The sequence below is a fragment of the Mastacembelus armatus genome, unplaced genomic scaffold (assembly GCF_900324485.2).
Source record: "Mastacembelus armatus unplaced genomic scaffold, fMasArm1.2, whole genome shotgun sequence".
NCBI lineage: Eukaryota > Metazoa > Chordata > Actinopteri > Synbranchiformes > Mastacembelidae > Mastacembelus > Mastacembelus armatus.
This window is the reverse complement of record NW_022872940.1, coordinates 896,231-918,336: the sequence shown is the minus strand read 5'-3', so window position 1 is coordinate 918,336 and position 22,106 is coordinate 896,231. Positions and strand designations below refer to the sequence as shown.

General features: G+C 39.0%; 1 protein-coding gene and 1 pseudogene across 1 annotated transcript in view; one reads left to right on the top strand and one right to left on the bottom strand.

The window, feature by feature from the left end:
• The window catches only part of LOC113143885 (zinc finger protein 208-like), a 905,597-nt pseudogene that overhangs the window by 187,396 nt on the left and 696,095 nt on the right, over positions 1–22,106 (bottom strand).
• LOC113143883 (sodium channel protein type 4 subunit alpha-like) overlaps positions 1–22,106 on the top strand; it is a 240,378-nt gene that overhangs the window by 82,486 nt on the left and 135,786 nt on the right. Inside the window, exons 8-9 of the mRNA XM_026329485.1 lie at positions 537–779; positions 8,877–8,940. Coding sequence (XP_026185270.1) covers positions 537–779; positions 8,877–8,940 — 307 coding nt within the window. The remainder of the gene's footprint in view (positions 1–536; positions 780–8,876; positions 8,941–22,106) is intronic.

Below are 22,106 nucleotides of genomic sequence, written 5' to 3'. Positions count from 1 at the left end.
TTTCACAGACTCCATCTTCCCCACCTCCTCCTTCAGAAATAAATCTCTCTCTGTCCACCTCATGCACCCAAATTCACTGGACCTAAATTTAAACGCAATGTCCCAGCCGGTATTAAATAGCTACCCCAAACGTACATTTGGGTCCATATCATGGTCATTTAATGCTGAGTGTTAAATGAATAAATAAATAAATCATTATTCTGAATTTATCCCAATAAATAAGATATCTACCAGCCCACCCTTCCACATCTAGCAAGAACTGGCCCTAGTGGTGATGTGTATTGAAGTGGCTGCCATCTTTAGGGCATTTGATCCATTAATTAGCTTAGTGGTTTATTTAAAATCTTTTGTTTCACTGGCATCATATTGGGGCTTTAGAATTGAATTAGAGAGTGGAAATTGTTTGAATAATTTATTGTAGTCTACTAAATTATTTTAAGCGCTTTTTATATAGCTGGCCTAAATGAAAGTTAATCGTGTCAACAACTCATCTATGAAATCTTGTCTGCATTCCTGTGTCCTCGGCATTCCTTAAGGCCTGAAGACCATTGTTGGTGCTCTGATCCAGTCTGTGAAGAAGCTGGCGGATGTGATGATCCTCACAGTTTTTTGCCTGAGTGTTTTTGCCCTCATTGGCCTGCAACTCTTCATGGGAAACCTCCGGCAAAAATGCATCCGCAGCACAAAACACTGCATCAACGACAGCCTGACCACCAACACCTCCTTCTTCTGCAACAACAAGACCTGGGTGTCCCTGGAGGAATTCATCAGTGACGAAGGTGAGTAGAAAACTCAGATCTGTTACTGTGACTGTTGGCCCAGGCAGCCTTTTTTTGAAAGTGGTTGGACACTTGCTGGTTGACAAAATTTTTTTTATAGATTTGATTTAGATATTTTTTCAGGTATTGACTTTCAGTACCTGAAAAAAATTAAGTTCTTAATGTGTGATTGGTTCAGGCTGGGTTTATTGAAATAACTGCTAAATATACTGAAAAATACACTGAAGAATATACTTAAAAAAATCAGACTTGAATAGGATGTGTGAATTTGGAAATTGTACCAACTCCTCACTTTCTGTATTCGAAGTGACTAGTACAGTATATAGATGTAATTAATTTTCACACATTGGGTTTGGGTAGATTTGATCAGGTCTGTTAGTGTATTCTAGCTCTGAAGAAAGAAGGAGGGCTGCAGGTTAGCAAGTTAAAATGAAATGTCTCGTCTTCACTCACAGTGTTTTCTATACGATAATCTGTGATGGACTATCTTTTCTTATCATAAACCCATAGGTTTACCATCCTTTCTGATTTTTTGTGCCTCTGGTTTGGTATGTGATATGATCTTATAGACCTATAGCATCTATTTTGGTCTCTAATCTCATCAGGTATTAGGATAAGAATTACAGAAAGTAGAATTAAAACAATGTGTTAATGACTCACTTAGGGAACAGCTGTGATCTGGTCCATTAAGAATAATGTCCACAGTCATGGTGTTAGAGCCTGTGAAGAAAATTTCCTTTCATATCTGGGAATGACAGGGTTGTAACAGCCTGAGGAGGGGTTCATAATCGACACTCTTACCCAAAATTACAATTTAAAGGCTCATCTGATGAAAAAGGATGATTTCCATTAGGATCAGTCTTTTTCTGAAGTAGTATAGATGAAACTTTTAGAACTGGTAGGGAGATTACTGTCTGAAAGTTTAAGTTTACTACCATTAAGTAAAAAAATGTGAAATATTTCAAAAACAGATTTTTGTAGCTAGTACATTTCCACAAAGGGAAATTTTATGCTCATGACCTAGTGTACACTCCTTTGTTTCAAGTACAATAGCTCTTTTAAATTATATGTAATATCTGTACCCTTAAAATTACTTTTAGTGCTTTTAAATATTTTAGTGGTTGTTATTATAGGATTATTATGTTTTTAAGGTGTGTATCATGTTTGTGTTTGTCGTTTTGAGTGTTTCTGTTTTGTGCCTGTGCCTGGGAAACCAAGTTTCCCATTAGGGACAATAAAGTGACTGAACTGAACTGAACTATAAATCCGGGGGAGATCTAAGATCAGATGAGTTATGGAGATTTTCTAATGCAGGCTAAGGTTATCTGTATATTCCCGTTCTTTGACCCCCATTGGAGCTGTGTATTAGAAAAGTTTGATTCAATCATCTGAGATAAGTGTGTGCTGTCAGAGTAAACTTCAAACCACGATGAGCAAACGCAAATGTCCAAAGAAAGAGCACAGTTTTTCACCCCAGCAGACAAAGAGATTCTGCTGGAGAAAGATGAGGAATTTACAAGATTTATATTTGTATGCAGGTGAAACACCAGAAAAGCACAAAGCTGGATAGACTATCCAAAATGTTGCTTAACATAAATTTATGCTAAATTACTAAATATTAATCGTGTGCACAGCTGTATGGTCATACAAGAGATGTCAGGATCATTTATGAATATTAACAGTTGCTCATTATTGGTCATGATGATCTAAATCCTTGTGTGTGATGGAATTCCAATACTTGGTAATCTCTGCATTAAATTCAGAGCAAGTACAAGCACAACAAGAGCCTGGGAAAAGGTGAAAGAAAAGTAAGAGGAAACTGCAAACTAGTTTTACTGTAATGTATTACTCTTAGCCCTGCTGCCATTATTATTAATAATAGGCATCACATCAATTAATTCCCTTTGGCAGACTATGAAACGCAGAGGAAATGTTTCAGAGCCAGGTACTCCTTTAGAATAGCTCAACAAACAGTGCCCCACTCCTCTTTGTCTAGCCCCTGACATGAGGCACTAACAGTCCACATAAATAAATTATTCCCTTCCGACTGAGATGATACTGTTCGATTACAAACAGGTCGGCATGAGCGAAAGGTTCCAGCTGATCTTCAATGTTTTCTGAACATGTTTTACTGTAATCACTCCAATGTCAGTGGATCGCTTGCATGAGAACAATGGATCCATATGGACTTGTTTATGTAGAACAAACCTGCTCCTGAGTAGATAGAGTTTACAGACTCGTTGTCATGACAACATGTCCTATGAGAGAGGTCTGGATTTTGCTGTGCATAAGGAATACCTCTCTGGTCCTGGTACCTGTAGTATGTGACCAAAAATTAAAAACAGGACATTTGTAACATCCTCCACCATCAAAAGCACTTGACTAGAAAACAAGGTGACAGTAGCAGAAGACCTGGTTCGAGTACTTTCTGTAGGGTGTGTGTGTCTTTATTGGCCTCACTTGTAACCACTATTGGACATGACGCTGTCCAGTCCATTTAGAAAATACCAGCCATCACTGCAGCACGACACATACACACACACACACATACACAATGTTGGGGTGTGATATGTGTACTGTCACTATACCAGGGACATAATGCATACAAGACGTGATGCACAGAGGTCGTCCGAGGTCATCTGGTGTATACACTATTTATCATGTCAGGACACAAATATACAATATGTGGATATGCACATGCACACACATACATGTGTGTGTAAGAAGAAACTGTACATGCAGCCCACATACACACAGTAAAGCTACACATCATTTCCAAGTACATTGAAAAGCCTGTATGTCAGTGGATGTGTTAAAGTTTTATTCTATTTTTTATAATATGCTAATAATGAATTAACTGTGTAGAGACAAATCTATACATGAAAGCAATTAGGCATTTCTTGTCTTTTTGTCACTTGTTTCTTTTTTGCCCTTTCATATTTCTCACTAGCTTGTCTTTGTAGTACTTTTTCTTTTCTTCTTCTCACACATCTTTTGTCTTCTTTCCTCTTCTTTTCCTGTATGGATAAATCTAATATTATTTTATTATTTATTCATATTTCACATTCTAAACACATTCTGTTTTTTAAATGGGTAACATTAGTGCAGCATCTGGTCACTGTGTTGAGCCTGTGTAGCTACTTAATCTGGTTTTTCTTTGAAGCTATGAATTATTACAACTGATTACAACTTGCTGTAGTCTGATGTCCTGCCTTACCTGTTCGTAAGAAATCCAGTGTTTTTCACCAAAACACTGCTTTTAAGACCCTTCTCAGCTTTAGAAATTTCCTTTTTACACTTGGCTAAACAAACATGCATTTATTGATCATATATAGTACAGTTACTTTTCTATTCTATTTCTTTTAATTCCAGTAAATAACAAAAAAAGCTACAGCTGTGCAACACCAGACCAAATTTATAAGCAAACCTTTACTTTTTTCCAACTGGGGTTAGTAACAGTGGAAGTGGATTCCCACTATAGCAACAAGATGAGATGACTTCTTTAAAACTACATCCCAGGATTAACAGGCTCCCACATTATCCAAAAACAAATGTGTAATTATTTGAAGTAATGACATTTTGCTGTGGCAGTGAAGTGACTATAGAAGAGGATAGCAGGAAGGAACTTTAAACAACAGTAAAGAGGAGTAGAGCATTTATAGCAAGTTCCTACTTTGCCTTTACTTCCATAAAACCTGTCCAGAATAAAAGGCAACTTTGAGCTTACAGTCATGGGGTTTGTCTGGACAAGATGCTGATTGCTAATGTACCTTCTATTTATTCATTTTGAGTGCTTTGCCATCCATCACATCAAACATATGTCCCCTGCAGGCTCCCGTATCGACCTCTAAAAGCTGCTGTGAAACCTGAGAGTTGAGCTGTGGCATTAAAGCTCGTCCTTTCGGCTAATCTGAAAACAGCCCTCAATGGGAGATCAATGGTAGATATTCTGCATGCTAAACATTTCCCATCATGCCATGTTTGTTCTGTCTGGTCAGAGCCGGCTGACAGCAGCAGTCGTATCTGATGTTTCTCGTAGGAGCGTCAACATCAGCAGACGTCATGTACAATCCATTTCCTTTTTGGTGAGCAGCAAGTTGAGCTGATTTTACCAGCCAACAATAATTTCATACAGGAAGCAGAAGTTGATTTGTTTTTCTTTTGCTGTTACCTCCTGTTTGTGTTAACTTTGATTAAAAACTGACCAGCTGAGGATCAGATTCAATTCAATTCAATTCAATTTTATTTGTATAGCGCCAAATCACAATACAAATCATCTTAAGGCACTTTACAAAAAAACCCAACAAATCCCTTATGAGCAGCACTTGGCGACAGTGGAGAGGAAAAACTCCCTTTAACGGAAGAAAAAACCTCCAGCAGAACCGGGCTCAGTTTGGGCGGCCATCTGCCTCGACCGGTTGGCGTCTTCTTCTTGGAATCTTTGCCAGATATATTGTATTTGGTAGGGTTGTAAACTTTAGCAGCAGAGGAAATGTGTAGATGGTGTAAATTAGTTATATAGTTCCTATATGTTATTAGACTCCTTTTCCAAGGCTAGATAAAATTCTTGGAAATCAAACAAACAAACAAACAAACAGATTTCTGTTCAGTTTTTATCTTTGCTGGACAATGTGAACAAATTCCTTAAATCATGTCATGTTTGTGTCCAAATAGACATGCTTAGCAACCAATGTGAGCTTTACTAAGGAAAAGCTCACATTTACTGCTATATTTATTCACTTGCTCCATCAAAACAAATCACTGATCTGTGGATTAACAATATTTCAGTTTATTTCATTTGAACTTATCTCTTGCAGAGGAAAACATACAGGAGGATGGAGGTGAATTTAGTCTTATCAGAGTAATTTGCTGCTCTTGAGTTTGAAAAGAAATGAAATTAAGCCCCTTGGTATCGCATAGAGACAATTTTCCAAGTTCTGCAGCTTTGTAAAATTTTCTGGGGGTGTCTGGGAAAATTTTTTTATTAAATGTCTGTAGGATAATATGCATTTATTTGAAGATATGTTTGGAAACATGAATGATGAACTTCAGGTAATAACTGCTCCTGTCTGCTTTGTCTGGGGAGAAAATGCTTCAGTGACTAATCTGTGTGCGTAAAAGGCTTCATCACTACTTTGAGCTTGTGAACAAAAGCAGTCCACACTTCAGAAGTTTTTGTTGGCGAGCAGATATGCAGTCTCCCAGATGCACTCGATAACAAATGAATGGCTGCGCTCCTAAAAAGCTTAAGTGCCTTTGGTGCAGTGGTGGTCTGACGTGGTCAGAGCCAAACAGGAGCTCAACAGAACCCATTTTTATTTGTCAACAGGAAAACTTTGCACACTTACAGCCTCAGGAAAGAATCAATTAAGAACAAGGCTTTTGCTGCGGAGACTTTGAAATTTTGAAATGCTTTGTTTCTCTTGGACAAGCCAATGTTTTACTGGACAACTTAGTTTTGTTCGGTGCATTAGCTTCTTTTGTTTCCTCGAGTACTTCTACTGAAGAACATCACTCCTACTTTAATATTTTCTATTGGAACGCTACATAATTGTTCATAATGGCTGGAGTTAAATGCCTGTGGTTTAAATTATGTGTTGAATAAAAGATGAGTATCCTGTGAGACAAATGGATGAAAATGTCAAGCCACCATTTAAGGTCACTGTTTTTTCTTAAAAGTTGCTTGTGCCACAGCACCCTATACAGTGTCTGCCAGGTTTCCTGTCCCCATTATGTAAGGTTGGCTCACATAGGGGCAGCTTTTCACAACAAAAACCCAAACTATAGTCCTGTTGTAACATGTCACAAATAGGATGTGATGGTTTTAGACGAGTAAATCCACAGCAGGTGGCTATGGCCGTCTGTCACAACACTTACTACATACTGTATCAAACTCGAAAGCCACTCTGGAGACACATTTTCAATATCTAGATCTAAATTTTAGAGATTTGTCCTTTGTTACAAATATTTATGACTCTCTAGATAAGGTGTTTCACAGCTTTAAACACTCCGTTGAGTGTTTCGTTTGAGCATAATTTATCTATGTGTTTATCAGATATCAAATGGGCTCGGCTCATGTCATCTTGTTCAGTTTAGTTCAGTTCAGTTCAGTTTACATCATGACTGTTACTCACCCTATGAAAAAGCAGCACTGATCTGGTTAATGAGATTAGCACAGATACCAGAAATGGGGAAACAGCTAAACTGGTTTTGTTGAGCTGAAGCAAAATCCATCTTGAGAGTATTCCTGCTTTATTTCAATGTATGTGTATGAATTTCCAAACCATAAGTGCGTGCTACTTTAGTGTTCCTGAGCGCAACACTAAAATACCTCTCCACCAGAGCAGCTCTGGAGCCAGTCCTGCTCCTTAGTGCCAGCCTGGTTAAATGCATTTATTGGAATTCTGAGGCATGAATACTATATGTTCACACAACAGAAGTTAAAAAGCGGTTGTTTTCTTCCTATAGAGATGCATTAAAAGCTTTTCAACTTGTGTCTGAATCTTTGGTTCCTGAGCGTGTTTGAAGTGGAGAAGTAGCTGTATGCCGTGTTATTACGTTTAAGTTTATTAATGTACTTGGAAATGGCTTGTGGTCAAATTTATGTAAACGCTCAGCAAACTGTGGGTACTGTAATGGTTTTGATTTTATAGCCTCTCTCACTTGGCATCTAACCAGGCCAAAACACACAAGCTGAATTTGATGAGTTTATTGATCACCCAATGACACAAACACCCTGGAGTTTTACACATTGTAAAATGACAGTGGAGGCCACCTAAACTTAACATTTATGAACTCAATTTTATTATTAATTTCAGTAATAGAAGCAAAGCTATAGATAAGAATCTTGTATGAAACCCATCTTGTATGAAGGTTTTTGTGGTCATATAATTATCTATAATCATTTGGATGTACACAAACAGAAAATTGAGCTGAGATAATGAAAATAACATATCTGTGCATACACTTTGAGAACTGCTTATTTTGAAGTTACTGATGTGTGAACAGACACCTAAATGTTAAACATTTACAGTTCACTTGAATGTGTTACAGAACTTTAAATGTTAAATCCGCCTCTTCACTTACCTTAATCATATCTCTGCTTTTGCAAGTTACATTGGGAGCTAAAAATAGTCATTTCTTAAGAAATTACAAGGGAGAGCTGATATCTTCCAAAAAGATGCTGACTATTGAAAAATCTGTTTAGTAAAAGCTGCACAAATAGAGAAAAATGAGAAAAGGGTTGACTGAAAGAAAAAAACAAGGGTGAAATAAAAGCTGAAAGGAAGCAGGAAGGAAATACAAAAACATAAAGGTTTACAATTTATGATATGAGAACAATTTTTATTTCAATGTGTAAATTGAAATAGACAAAGAGTAAGAAAGATACAGCAAGGAAATCTTAGAAGGAAAAGACTGAAGAAAGGAAAGGTAGGAGGAAATAAGAAGATAAAATGAAGGATGAATAAAAGGTAACAATGAAATTAATGAAACAAGGAAAGAAAGTGGGACTGGAGAAATAAAGGCAAGAAGGATTAAAGAAAGTAACAAAAGGGAAAGATTGAAAGTGGTAAGGAGAAACTTTTAAAGATGGGAGGAAAGAAGGAAATAAAGGTGAAAAGACGCATGAAAAGAAGAAATAATGGGAAATAAGGGAGGGAGGAAAAATTTGAAGGAAGGAAACGGGAAGGACTAAAAGAAGGAAAACCAGGTGTGGGCATCGACACTCTGCAGCATCATCACATCTGGATCATATTGTTAGTAAACAGAGAGAGGAGAGGAGAAACGTGATAAAGGCATCAACTGCACCAGTAATGTAGGAGGCAGCATGCTGACATTTTAAAAAAGCTTCACCTCACAAAATGAACAAGTACAACAAAACTACAAGTCATATCAAAAAAGATTTCTTCACTACGAGCAGCAAGAGCCTCCAATTTGATAAAATAAAGGCTTTGTAGTGAGTTAGAAACAACCCCTCATCAGTCATTTGGACCAGAGCTCTGACGACAGGACTTGCGAGATTTAGAGGTCACTCCATAGGTTTAGCAACATAAAGTCAAATCTAAACCTAAATATTATCTTATTTCTATTCCCTAGAAAACGTCTACAAAATTGACGGAGCCAAAGATGCCTTAATCTGTGGGAACAGCAGCGACGCAGGGTGAGTTAAAATTTCCTGCTCTTTACACTGAAAAACAAGCTGGAAACTGAAGCAGCTGAGGGTTTATCAGCTGGACACCCCTCAGAGCTGAGAGAGGGACTTGTGGAAGGATTTAAAGGTTTGGCTTATGAAATGTGTTGCTTCTTGTTAGGTGTGAACCAAACCAGAAAACAGCATTTAGCAAAACACAAACAGTGGATTTTACAAGCATTTATATCGTACAAATTTTGTTAAAATGTTCTGTTTTTAGGTAACCACTATACCACAATTTTTTTCAACTGGTTTGCTGAGGTAGTTTATTACAACGTTGTTTGGATTGAATGAGGTTATGTTAGTTCTCAAGTAGTGTAGTACCTGTATGTTGTGCCCACTGCTCAGTCAGTGTGGCTGTCACATGGCTGCAGATATCACCCTGGAGGTGAAGTAGGCAATATTTATAGCTCATTCTAGCAAAGCTGATACAGATGCACCAGAGATTGTTTGGCTGGGAGAAGATTAGCCTAGCATTCACCTATTTTTATCTATATTTGACTATAAGACAAAAGACATTATAAGAAATTATTATATTACAAGAAATATTTGTATGGCATCTCAGGCTACTCTCCTTTTTGCAGGACAGTCACAGGCATTTGTTACTTTAAAGATTAGTTTTTTTCTTCTTTGGGTGTGCATTAAGAACTGATTACTCTTTTTAAATGAGTAATCTGGCCCCGGGTACAGGCATGGTTATTTCTGTTTCTGGTTGGACTTTTATTTTGGTGCCTTAGTTCCTCTTGCCCCTTATGTTAGTCGCAGGTAGCTTTATGTTTATTAGTTAGATTACTTTCACCTGTGTTAGATTAGTTTTGTTTGGAGTCTATTTATAATGCCTCTCTTCCTTTGTTCTTTGTTGGAGCATTAGCTGTAGTTGTAGTGTCAGCGTTTACTGATGCATGTGTCTGAATTGACCTGTGGTGATTGTATGCTCGCCTGCCTGTCCGTGTCGAGAGTGGCGAGAGAGTTTTTCTCCCGGACAGTGGATTACCTGGATTATTAGTTGTTTTGTATCTTTGTCATTGCTTTTTCATTTTTCAGTCTTGTGCTTCTTTTTGTGTTTTTTTTCTTTGCATTAGTTTTTTCCGCATTTTGTGGATTTTTGTAATAGTCATTTGATTGATATTCGAACGGAAGGTTAACAGCCCCATCATGGTTCTGTGGTCTAGGGGCCCCTGTGACCCACTGTTGTGTCAGTGTAACCTGAGCTGGTGTTGGTTGGGTCTGCTTGGGAATAAAAAAATATACCGGGGGTGTGGAGTTGAAACGAAGTAAATTTACAAGACCTCTCGGCACACTCCTCATTAGCCACTAACAGAATAACACATTAAAATTGATTGCAGTCAAGTTGCATTGTGGGTAACATATGGTTACCAGGTGCCAGGTTGTGTCAAGGAAGAAGAATATGTGGAATGAAAAAGAGTCTCTTGTTATCTCTCACGGTAGCACGTCTCCTGCATCAGTTTAGATTTTTTAATAATAATAGTATAATAGGCAGTTATTTCTTTTTATAAACTCAGGTGTGTGACAAAATCATTGAAATATCATTTAAACATTATCACCTTAATGAAGGAGGGTTTATTACAGGACTGCTCTGATACACAGCCACTGTTTTATCTGTGTATTCTGTTCCTGCCTGTCTCTCTGGCGTGTCTCCTCTGCTGGTGTAATGCTAAATTTCTCCTGCATGGGATTAGCCAGTATGGGACTGTTGTGCCTCATAATCTGTTTGAATCTTGCTGTGAGTACCATGTAGTGCAGTGGTGTGCGACATGTCAGGGAGGACTAGTATCTGTGCTGACTGTTCATGCTGAGAGCAGGATGGTAATAGACTCTGAACAACACAGCTATGACAATGTCCTGCATGTGTGTGTGAGAAAAGACACATCATCCAGCTCTGTGTCGAGTTACCTGTGGGAAAACACATTAACACATTAACATATTAACATATAGATAGATCAGATAGAATTAAGATAGACATTAGATAGAAGCTGACAGTGCAATGTGAAACCTGTTTAACCCGATGTAAACTCACAACTAGCAAGCTAACGGAGCTTACTTGACTCGTAGCACGGTGAAGGACATGTGCTGCAGGGAGAGTCCAACATGGAAGAAGAGGAGGTTCAGACGAGGTGAAGCAGAAAGGATGATGGGCAAAAGAGAAAAGGGCTATAAGATACAGACAGAAGGAAGAAGATAAATTGGAAAAGAGATGGACAGAAGGGTATTAGAGGAGACAGAGAAGAGAAATAGGGAGAGAAAGAGGCTGAGAAGACATAAAGTGAGATAAGGTGAAAGGAGAAAAATGAGACAAATATAAAAAGAAAGGAGATAGGTAGGAGAAAAATTAGCAAAATAGCAGAAGACACAAGTGGAAGGACACAAAAAAAGGAAAAGACAAGGAAAAGACAATTCAGCAAGACAAGAAGAGGACAGCAGGCCAGAGACAATGCTTGACATCCAGATAAGCCTAAAGATAACACTAAATAAAAGGAGAGAAATAAATGAAAGGCAAGATATACCACTAACACCACACATTTAAAATGACAGCTGCAGTACAAATTCAAAATACTGGAGACAGTTGTTCGTTCCCATTCCCCCATTTCCCCAGACTTGAAGCTTACATGGGTTGCCAGGTTGAGGACACTGAACATACATGAAAAAGCAATAGTAAACTTTGTCAGTGGCAAAAGATGCAGCATCCTACACTGTTAAGCTGATGGTCCAATGTATATGTTTGCAATGCTTTATTATTTGCAAATTCTAAACAAGCTTGTATGGATACATGTTTCAGTCAGTAAAGTGTTTCATTTTAAAGGAGAACATACATACTGTAGCACTTTTTCCAGAGAAGCCAGTATTTGAAATTAGTTTCTTTCATTTTTGATGCACATCAAATGACCATTATATGATGCAATACAGTAAATAAATCCTTTAAGGAAGAGATTAAAAAAGGGAAAAAAGATGGAAAGCCGAAGGAAAACGATTAAAGAAAAATAAGAGGGAAAGGACAAAGTCAGAAACAGTAGAGCAGAGAAGGTCAATCAAAACTCAGCACTGCATTGTCTGCAGGGAAGAGTTCAACTCCAAATTATAAAATCACTCTCAAATTTCATCTGTTGAATGAATCAGGTGATTTGGTCTGTTAATCACCTTTAGTTAACCCACAAATTTGGATTTTTCACTTTTAATCAGTAGACAATGTCAGAGTTAGTTTCTTTTAACCATGACCTAGAAAAAGTGATTTTTGTGCTTTCTCAAAAAATGAGCCAGAAATGAGTCACAACTTTCTTTCCAAGAAAAACGACAGATGTTGAGATGTTTTACCCAGTGCCTAAAAATCCCATCTATTAATGTTCTAGTGGTGGTAGAATCATGTTTGTCATTGGAGAGTAAAATAGGGAGTCGTGTGATGCCCACCAAGCGAGGAGGTTTGATGGCATAAGGAATTGGTAGACTTGGAAGATTTATTTTCATTTCCTATTTTAAGCATGACCAAAGTCACTTTCCATCCAACCATCCATATTCTGCCACTTGTGAAACTGAATAAAACTGTAAACGGTTAATTGTGTATCAGGTCATTATTTTTTCCAAGCACAGACAAATTATGTTTTCTGTCTCCTAAACACAAAAGGTTATGTGGAGTTCTAAAGAGCATGGACCAAGTTAAGTATTTTGACATTTAATGAGGGGAACTTGTTTAGTAATTTAGTTTTTGAAGTTTTCTCTAATCCTGACCAAACTGATGCAGGATCAGAAATCAAGGACAAAATAGCTGTGTAGTCTGGAGTTGATGGAGAAACAGAGTAATCTTTCCATGATAAGCATTTTTAATTTGATAAAATGTTTATTGAAACATGACCATCCATCCATCCATCCATCCATCCATCCATCCATCCATCCATCCACCCATCCATCTTATCCGGGGCCAGTTTGCTGGGGCAGTAGCTTAAAGGCAGGAATGCCCAGACTTTCTTTTCCCTGGACACTTCCTCCAGCCGAGTGACAAAGTCCCTCCAGCGTGTTGTGGGTCTTCCCTGGGGTTTCCTCCCTGTGGGATACCTCCCCAGGGAGGAAACCCCAGTACAGATGCCTGAGCCACCTCAGCTGGTAGCGGCTCTACTCTGAGCTCCTCCCGGGTGACCGAGCTCCATTAAAGCATATTTAATTTACATTAAATTCAGTCACCACTATCAGATTTATTTATTTCTTCATTTACTTCATCCCTTTTCTTATCCACCAACCTCATACAAAGTGTCTGTGACGCTATTTTGCGTGGATCATTTTCCTTCTCATGGATGTTTGTCATGATGGTTTTGAGATTTAAATGGATAGAATACTCCAATTCTGTCTCATTCTGTGAGACAGAATAAAGTGAGTCAAGAGTATGGTTGGGTCTGAGTTTGCAGCCAAGGAATAGAGACAGAAAGAGATCGAGGCTGCAGGAGGATGTAAGACAGAGGGAGAGAAAGAAAGATGAGAGAGAGTGAGTAGTGATGACAGTGATGTTGATCACAGTGTTCTTTGCTTCCTGTGCTGAAGCTGCTCTGCTCATGCATGATGCTGATTTACCTAGCCTGAGGGCAAAGGTCACTGAGCTAACACTCTCTGACATACACACTGAGACTTATAACAAGCTGCAGCACACGAAATCACAAGCACTTTATCAACCAAGTAGCGTAACCAAAGCTAGCTTATTCTCTTCTGCACCTTTAAATCATAAAACAAGTGCAGTTTAATTTATGCTGTGCTTGAGTTTCAAGTCACAGGTTTTTCTTCATGCAGTAAGAGCCCAAGATAGCAAGTTAGAGGAGATTTGACTGAAATGCCATTCTGGTTTCAACTCCAACACTGTGCACACATTTGGCATACTCTGTTTGGGACAGGGAATTATTTAGCAATGACAAAGTACAAGTAACAAATCTGTCACCTCAGCTGAAACAGAAGCTGTGGTTGTGGTAAAGCTTGGTAGACGAAGGAAGAAATAAAGAAGTGATAAAAAGTGGTTATTATGGATCAGTGCAGCTTAACCACAAAAAATGTCTACAGCGGTACAGAGTGGTGTGAGTCCAGTTACTGACAGATGACAGATGACAACACAGCATGTCATAAAGCAAATGTACACATTTCAACATGAAAAAATATATTATATGGAGTAACACAAATTTGAAAGTAAACAGAAAATTTTGTTGGGTTTTTTTAAAATATTTTTTTTGCAAAATTGTGATTTAATTTTAAATTGGGAATATTGTCATTTTTGATCATCAGATGTACATTAATAGCCCATAAAATGAAAACATGGTTTTCCAAAAGTCTAAAACCCTGAACAACTTAAAATCTGAACTTTAAAAGCATTTTTGGCAGCAATGACAGCTTTTTATATTCTCTGGCTGTAAATTATAAAAAGTAAAATTAAGTTTACGATGTGCCTTATTAAGATTGAAATCCTAGAAAAATACTCTCATTTAACTATAATTCCAACAGCCAATTTAGCATGTTTATTGGTGCCATTTGCCAAGTGACAAAGTGATTCAGAGGAGTGACTGCAGGTTGGCCCTTAAACCTGCAGAGAACTGCTCTACTTTTCTCCATTTCATATTCCAGATGTTGAAACATGTTCACAAAACAGCAAAAAAATGTAAATGTGATGTTTAATTGTATAGGCAGTTGTATAATGTCCTCTGTGTCAGTGACTAAAGCCTTTCTCAACTGTGGCATTTGAAAGAAGTTGGCACTTGGGAGGCAGGTGGGGACAATATTGAGTTGTATTATGGGGATTAAATTAGGCTCCAGCTGATCCCCGTGACCCTGGTTAAGGAATAAGCAGGTATAGATAATGGATGGATTAAATTCAGTGTTTTTAGAGCTTGACCATTCAGGTCAGGATATTTCAGGCTCTGTTAGGCTGGGCACACACTAGACGATTTTAAAATCTTAAACGATTTTAAGAACTTGGGAAACCACAGACATACGGACAGTTTCAGCCGATTTTTAATATTACAATCTTTGGACGGCACACACTAGAGGATTCAACCAGACTGGGAGACCACACACACTCCTGGGATCAAATGTGATGTCGTGACACACGCCTTTTCATTGTCGGCCCTATTGTAGTAACGTTATGTCATGCACAATATGTTAAAAAGACACTCATGTAGCTGGCATGATTCAACAAGCATTTTTGCAATGCGCCTTTTGGCGCTGGTTTTGTTTTGATTTGCTATGATGTTTGGGTGACGTACAGGTACACGACATCTGGCTGGTGATGTTTTTTGGACTGCTCTCCCTCATTGGCTATTCAGGGCCACCAGGATCGAGGCTCTGACCGGATCAGGAGCAGTAGAATAATTGTGTTGACACCACACAACTGAGGATTCTTTACACAGATAATCGGTCGCGACAAACCTGGAATTGGGTCATGCCCCCAAGATCACTGGACGGGCAAATCGGGCATGAAACTGGGCTTAAAATCAGTGTGTGCCCAGCCTTTCTTGGATTTAGATCTTTTTGTCTTGTGAGAATCCTAACTTTGCCAAAGTGCAATATAAAATCTCTGACGTAACCCTTTGCAAGTGTGATAAAATCACTCTTGGACGACAAAATAGAAGTCTAATATTTGTATAGTATTTTCTGTCAAATCGGTTTATTTTAAGATGAAGATTAATATTAAACTGGAAAGTTACAGCCCACTCAAATCAAAAGTTGTCAGTAAATATAATAGTTGTCAATAGTTGAGAGTTTTCAGGTGTATTGAGTGATGTTGTCTAAAATACAAGTTTGGACTAGTGAGTTTTTACCTTCTTTGTTCAGATTCTGTAAGAAAGACCTACGGGGTTGATTCTGATGTTGTGTCTCCTCTAAACAAGTCTAGTCTAAATCTGCTGTGCCCCATGTGCTTTACGTAATGAACGGTGAGATTTACCTGATTTGTGAATACAAAATTATAGGTGATTCTTCATTTCATATGGCTCAGAATGACAATAATTTTCTGTAGAGAAATATAGTCAGGTGTAAACATGAAATTAAATAAACTAAATGGTCTCTAAATTCAAACAAGGCAATCCTGCTGAGAGAAAAATCACTGACTGGCTGGTTTTCAGTCAATCTTTATTGAGTGAAGCCAATCTCTACCAGGGCCAGCTGTAATGCCTTTATTTATTTTGAAACTGGCTGACTGAGCAAGTGCTGAAAATTCAACAACTTCAAATTCAAACTAAACAAAGTCATTTTAACAATCTTGATGGATATTTTGATTATAAGAATACATGAAAATGTGACCTATAAAATATGTGCATGCAGGCTGCCTTGTGACCTGTCATCACCTCGGCCCTGTCAGTATTTTGCTGACATGCCTGTAACATGCCAACCCCACACCAAACATGCAGCAACGATAAAGAATGACAGCTGGCCCAACGGGCTGCCTTGTTAGGGACACTAATTAGTGGCCAGCGTTAGGGGCTCCTATTACGGGAGCTTGTTGGCATGCAGCATGTGACCCATGAGGTCACCCAGAGGAAGTAGTGTGTGGAGAGGAAGTGATACAAGTCAGTTTAGAGCCAGAGGGCCTGATTCTTCCATTTCCACTACTGAGACGAAGACAGATTTACCAGGACAGCATCCAACCAGACCCTCTTGGTTTATTTAATCTGAATATTCTGTGTTTTCGATTTATTGAAAACTTGTGAATATTAGGTGCAGTTTGAGTGTGTGCTCCACTCACAGAATGCAAAAAGTATCTTTTGAATATACTTCCAAAAACTTTCTGTCCTTTAAAAGTATTCCCTCCTGTATAGTGAAGTAGAGTTTTAGCTCGTTTCAGGTACGTCCCTCATTCTTCAGCCAAAAATAAAGCAGAAGCTTCAGGTGAGAACCTACTTCACTGTGCACTTGGTAAAAAACTGTCACTATGGGAAGGATGGTGGATTTTTAAAATTTGTTTGGAAAATGCATTCAAAGACCTGGCACCTTCTTTTCTTCTGGGTTTTGGTAGCCAAGTAGCCTGGCTGTCCTTCAGCTCGTCAACCAACAATATGAGCTCACTTTGTTTTTGTGGCTGAACCTGTTTCCCCTGGAAAGGAAAGGCTTTTTGGTTGTATCTACGACCTTATTCTTTTGGTCACCACTGAGATCTCACTACAGGGTTTGAACATACACTGCTGTGGTGAACTGAGATCTGTCTTCAGTGGAACCTTTCCGAATGCTTTCAAACACTCAAACAAACATGTGCAAAGGTTTTAGAAACTGTGTGCTAATGGACCTTGGCCTGTGTGTTGACCCTGATTACCTTAATAAACCATTACTATAATGGTTTTATATGTGTACTGATGACAGTTCTATTACTCCCAATTATATTACTCAGAAATCTGAGAACTGGCTAGAGGTGCAACACTGAATTTATAAGCTGTGTTTGTTTTTTCTTGTATGTAAAAAGCTGCTGCAGGTCGTCAGCAGACTTTCACATCTCCACCATAACCACAAATTTGGGGCAGTTACAGACATGTTAATTATAAAGAGTAAAGGCAAAACAAAGATATTTATGAAGGAGAAGGAGCTCTTTGACAATAAAGCTGTTATTCCATATTATTAAAGTCTTGCTGGTATCCCTTCTACAAAGTTTAAAATACAAAGCAGGTCAAATTCAATATATATTATTTAACAGCACAGCAGTATCATGTAGCCGTACACATATCGTGGAAAGTATGCTCTAGGACAAATATTCTAATACATAAAAATGAAAAGAGGTAATGTGTGGCGGAAATAGGATGTGCATGTGATAAACTAAAATGATGTGCATGCTATGAAAATTAAATTAATCTGAATAAATAAGTTTCTCTATGACTGTCTGCATGGGAAGCAAGGTGGATGATTGATTAGCACTGTTGCCTCACAGCAGGAAGGTTCCTGGTTTGAAACCCATCAGGGGCCTTTCTGTGTGGAGTCTGCATGTTCTCCCTGTGCTTGTGTGGGTTTTCTCCAGGTACTCTGGTTTCCTCCCACAGTCCAAAAACATGTATGTCAGGTTGATTGGTGACTCTAAATTGCCCATAGGAGTGAGTGTGAGTGTGTGAGGTTGTTGGTCTCTATGTGGCCCTGTGATGGACTGGGGACCTGTCCAGGGTGGACCCCTGCCTTTCACCCACAGAGAGCTGGGATAGGCTCCAGCAGATCCCTGGGACCCTGGTTAAGGAATAAGCGGGTATAGAAGATGGATGGATGGATGGATGGATGGATGGATGGTTGGATGACTGTCTGCTGGAGTCAGAAAGCAAATACACACCCGAATGCAACTACATGTAGCCATTATTATGTACCCAAATATAAAGATGTTGTGTGTAGCTTACACCTCACTGCTGTTTGAGCAAGTTAGCCTGTACTAATTCATGCCAAAATGACCTGCCTTGTAATTCCCTTAGCACTTTGCTAAAAACAAGCCCTGAACACCAACGACATAATCTGTGGAAACAGTAATTAATAAGCCAGTCAAAGCTCAAATTAATTTACATTCTGACATGCACACCAAGACTTTTACATATTGCTTACAAAGAGATGTCCAATCCCATGATAGATTTTAATATGCCTGCTGTTTCAAATGAGAAAATCTATCAACGGCAAGAAGCTATTACCCATTATAGCTGAAAACAACCCAAACCTTTATTGGCACCATAATGTGGCGAGAAAATACCAGACCAAATCCAAAAGGTGGAAGTGTGGCTTTAATCATCACTGACCCAGCTTCCTCTCGGAAAGACTCTGCTGTCATCACGGCAGTCAGTGAGAAATATAGCTTGGCCCGACTCTAAGGAAATAGCTGCCGAGGGGGTTGATTTTCCTGGAATACACTGCGTCATAGAGCAAATATGCATCATTCCATTGGCCTAGCATTCACTCCTGGTGTAGCAATGTCGACGTACTGCCCTGTGTGGGTGTTCCATTAAATTAGTTACAATTCATTTCTGCATGTACCAGTGCATTTCAGACTGTAGAGTAGCTTCCACTTCTGCTTAAAGCTGCCGCCATGTTGATACACATCCAATTGTTCTTGTGCATGTGTGATGTTCAGGATGCGAGTGTGTGTCTGTGTCTCTGTGTGTGCACATGCCATAAAGCTCTCAGCAGCCCACCTTCTCTGCTATATACGGTTAGAACATTATGTTAAAAGCTGGACTGATCAATACTTCAACTGCAATATCGAAACATTTTTTTTCAAGATGGGGTTTGATTTTGATTGTGCTCATATGTGTCTGTGCTCTAGGTGTGTGTGTGTGTGTGTGTGTGTGTGTCTGTGCTGGGTGTGTTTAGTTTGAGTTACGAGCTCTCTGGGAGGCTGTGAGTGTGACATCTGTCCAATGTGCAGCCAACGACACCAAAGAGGCTTCCACCACCTAAATGCTGGTCCACAGGGAGATACCTGTGTATGTGCGTGTGTGTGTGTGTGTGTGTGTGTGTGTGTGTGTGTGTGTGCTGATAACAGGCAGGTCTAAAGCCTCTGCTGGTCCCTTTGTTTTTGACTCAGGACTAAAACACTCAAGAAAAGAAGCTTTAGTGATATCCCACTTCATTTCTGAACAGTTTGACCTGATGTAAAATACTTATATTATATGTATTAATACTTCTTCCACTAGTTGTACCACTACTCCCAGCAGCATGTACTCCAGTCACAAATGTGATAACCTTTAGATGTAAGAAACATTTAAAAGACATGCGACTTGAGTGTGATTGCGACGCATATGATCTTTTAGGCAGGTAATCAGACTGAATTGTCAATCTAAGACTTGCTTTTTGTGAAGTACTCAAAAAATCCACACAGCTGAATCAGTCTCATTAATTCATGTAATTTTTGTGGCAATTTTTCTGGCTTCGGCACAGGATCACCATTATAAACCTGCCTATAAATCCCTGATTGGCTCAGTTGTTTTTCCAGGGAAAGCAAAAAGCACAAATTTGAAACTGCAGAAGAAATTAGAGGTACAGGTTCTCAGTCATTGGTCTGGAACCAGGCTAATGACTAATGAGACTTTTTGGACTTATTATTATTAGTAGTATTGTTATTATTGTTGTTGTTTTCAGTCCAAAGAAACTTAATCTGCAAATGCTGTTCATGCAGCACTGCATACATCACAACATCCACCTGTAGGAATCGAGTTGAGGGGTTGACGAGGTCAGGGCCGTAGCCCCAGTGGTGGAAAAAGAACTTGGATGCTTTATTAAAGTAAAAGTGGAAATACCACAGTGTAAAAATAAAAACAAGTAAAAGTCCTGAAAATGTTATAGAATTATAATTAGTGATGCATTATTGTGTTCATTGCTTTAGTGTTACAGCTGGTAACTTTACATACTGCTGGGTAACTTGTGAATTTCCCAACAGGGATCCATAATGTTTGATGATTACAGTGGGTACGGAAAGTATTCAGACCCCTTTAAATTTTTCACTCTTTGTGTCATTGCAGCCATTTGCCAAAATCAAAAAAGTTCATTTTATTTCTCATTAATGTACACTCAGCACCCCATCTTGACAGAAAAAAACTGAAATGTAGAAATTTTTGCAAATTTAATAAAAAAGAAAAACTGAAATATCACATGGTCATAAGTATTCAGACCCTGTGCTCAGTATTGAGTAGAAGCACCCTTTTGAGCTAGTACAGCCATGAGTCTTCTTGGGAATGATGCAACAAGTGTTTCACACCTGGGTTTGGGGATCCTCTGCCATTTTTCCTTGCAGATCCTCTCCAGTTCTGTCAGGTTGGATGGTGAACGTTGGTGGACAGCCATTTTCAGGTCTCTCCAGAGATGCTCAATTGGGTTTAGGTCAGGGCTCTGGCTGGGCCAGTCAAGAACGGTCACAGAGTTGTTCCGAAGCCACTCCTTTGTTATTTTAGCTGTGTGCTTAGGGTCATTGTCCTGTTGAAAGGTGAACCTTCGGCCCAGTCTGAGGTCCTGAGCACTCTGGAAGAGGTTTTCTTCCAGGATATCTCTGTACTTGGCCACATTCATCTTTCCTTCAATTGCAACCAGTCGTCCTGTCCTTGCAGCTGAAAAACACCCCCACAACATGATGCTCCCATCACCATGTTTCACTGTAGGGATTGTATTGGACAGGTGATGAGCAGTGCCTGGTTTTCTCCACACATACCGCTTAGAATTAACGCCAAAAAGTTCAATCTTGGTCTCATCAGACCAGAGAATCTTATTTCTCATAGTCTGGGAGTCCTTCATGTGTTTTTTGGCAAACTCTGTGCAGGCTTTCATGTGTCTTGCACTGAGGAGAGGCTTCCGTCGGGCCACTCTGCCATAAAGCCCCGACTGGTGGAGGGCTGCAGTGATAGTTGACTTTGTGGAACTTTCTCCCATGTCCCTACTGCATCTCTGGAGCTCAGCCACAGTGATCTTTGGGTTCTTCTTTACCTCTCTCACCAAGGCTCTTCTCCCACGATTGCTCAGTTTGGCTGGACAGCCAGGTCTAGGAAGAGTTCTGGTCATCCCACACTTTTTCCATTTGAGGATTATGGAGGCCACTGTGCTCTTAGGAACCTTGAGTGCTGCAGAAATTCTTTTGTAACCTTGGCCAGATCTGTGCCTTGCCACAATTCTGTCTCTGAGCTCCTTGGGCAGTTCCTTCGACCTCATGATTCTCATTTGCTCTGACATGCACTGTGAGCTGTAAGGTCTTATATAGACAGGTGTGTGCCTTTCCTAATCAAGTCCAATCAGTTTAATTAAACACAGCTGGACTCCAATGAAGGAGCAGAACCATCTCAAGGAGGATCAGAAGAAATGGACAGCATGTGAGTTAAATATGAGTGTCACTGCAAAGGGTCTGAATACTTATGACCATGTGATATTTAAGTTTTTCTTTTTTAATAAATTTGCAAAAATTTCTACATTTCTGTTTTTTTCTGTCAAGATGGGGTGCTGAGTGTACATTAATGAGAAATAACATGAACTTTTTTGATTTTGGCAAATGGCTGCAATGACACAAAGAGTGAAAAATTTAAAGGGGTCTGAATATTTTCCGTACCCACTGTATACTGTCATTCTGTTTGATACAGCTGATTCGGAAAAGGAGCTAAAGTTATCAGACAAATGTAGTGCAGTGAAAGGTACAAGACTGTATGTAGCACAAAATGGAAATACTC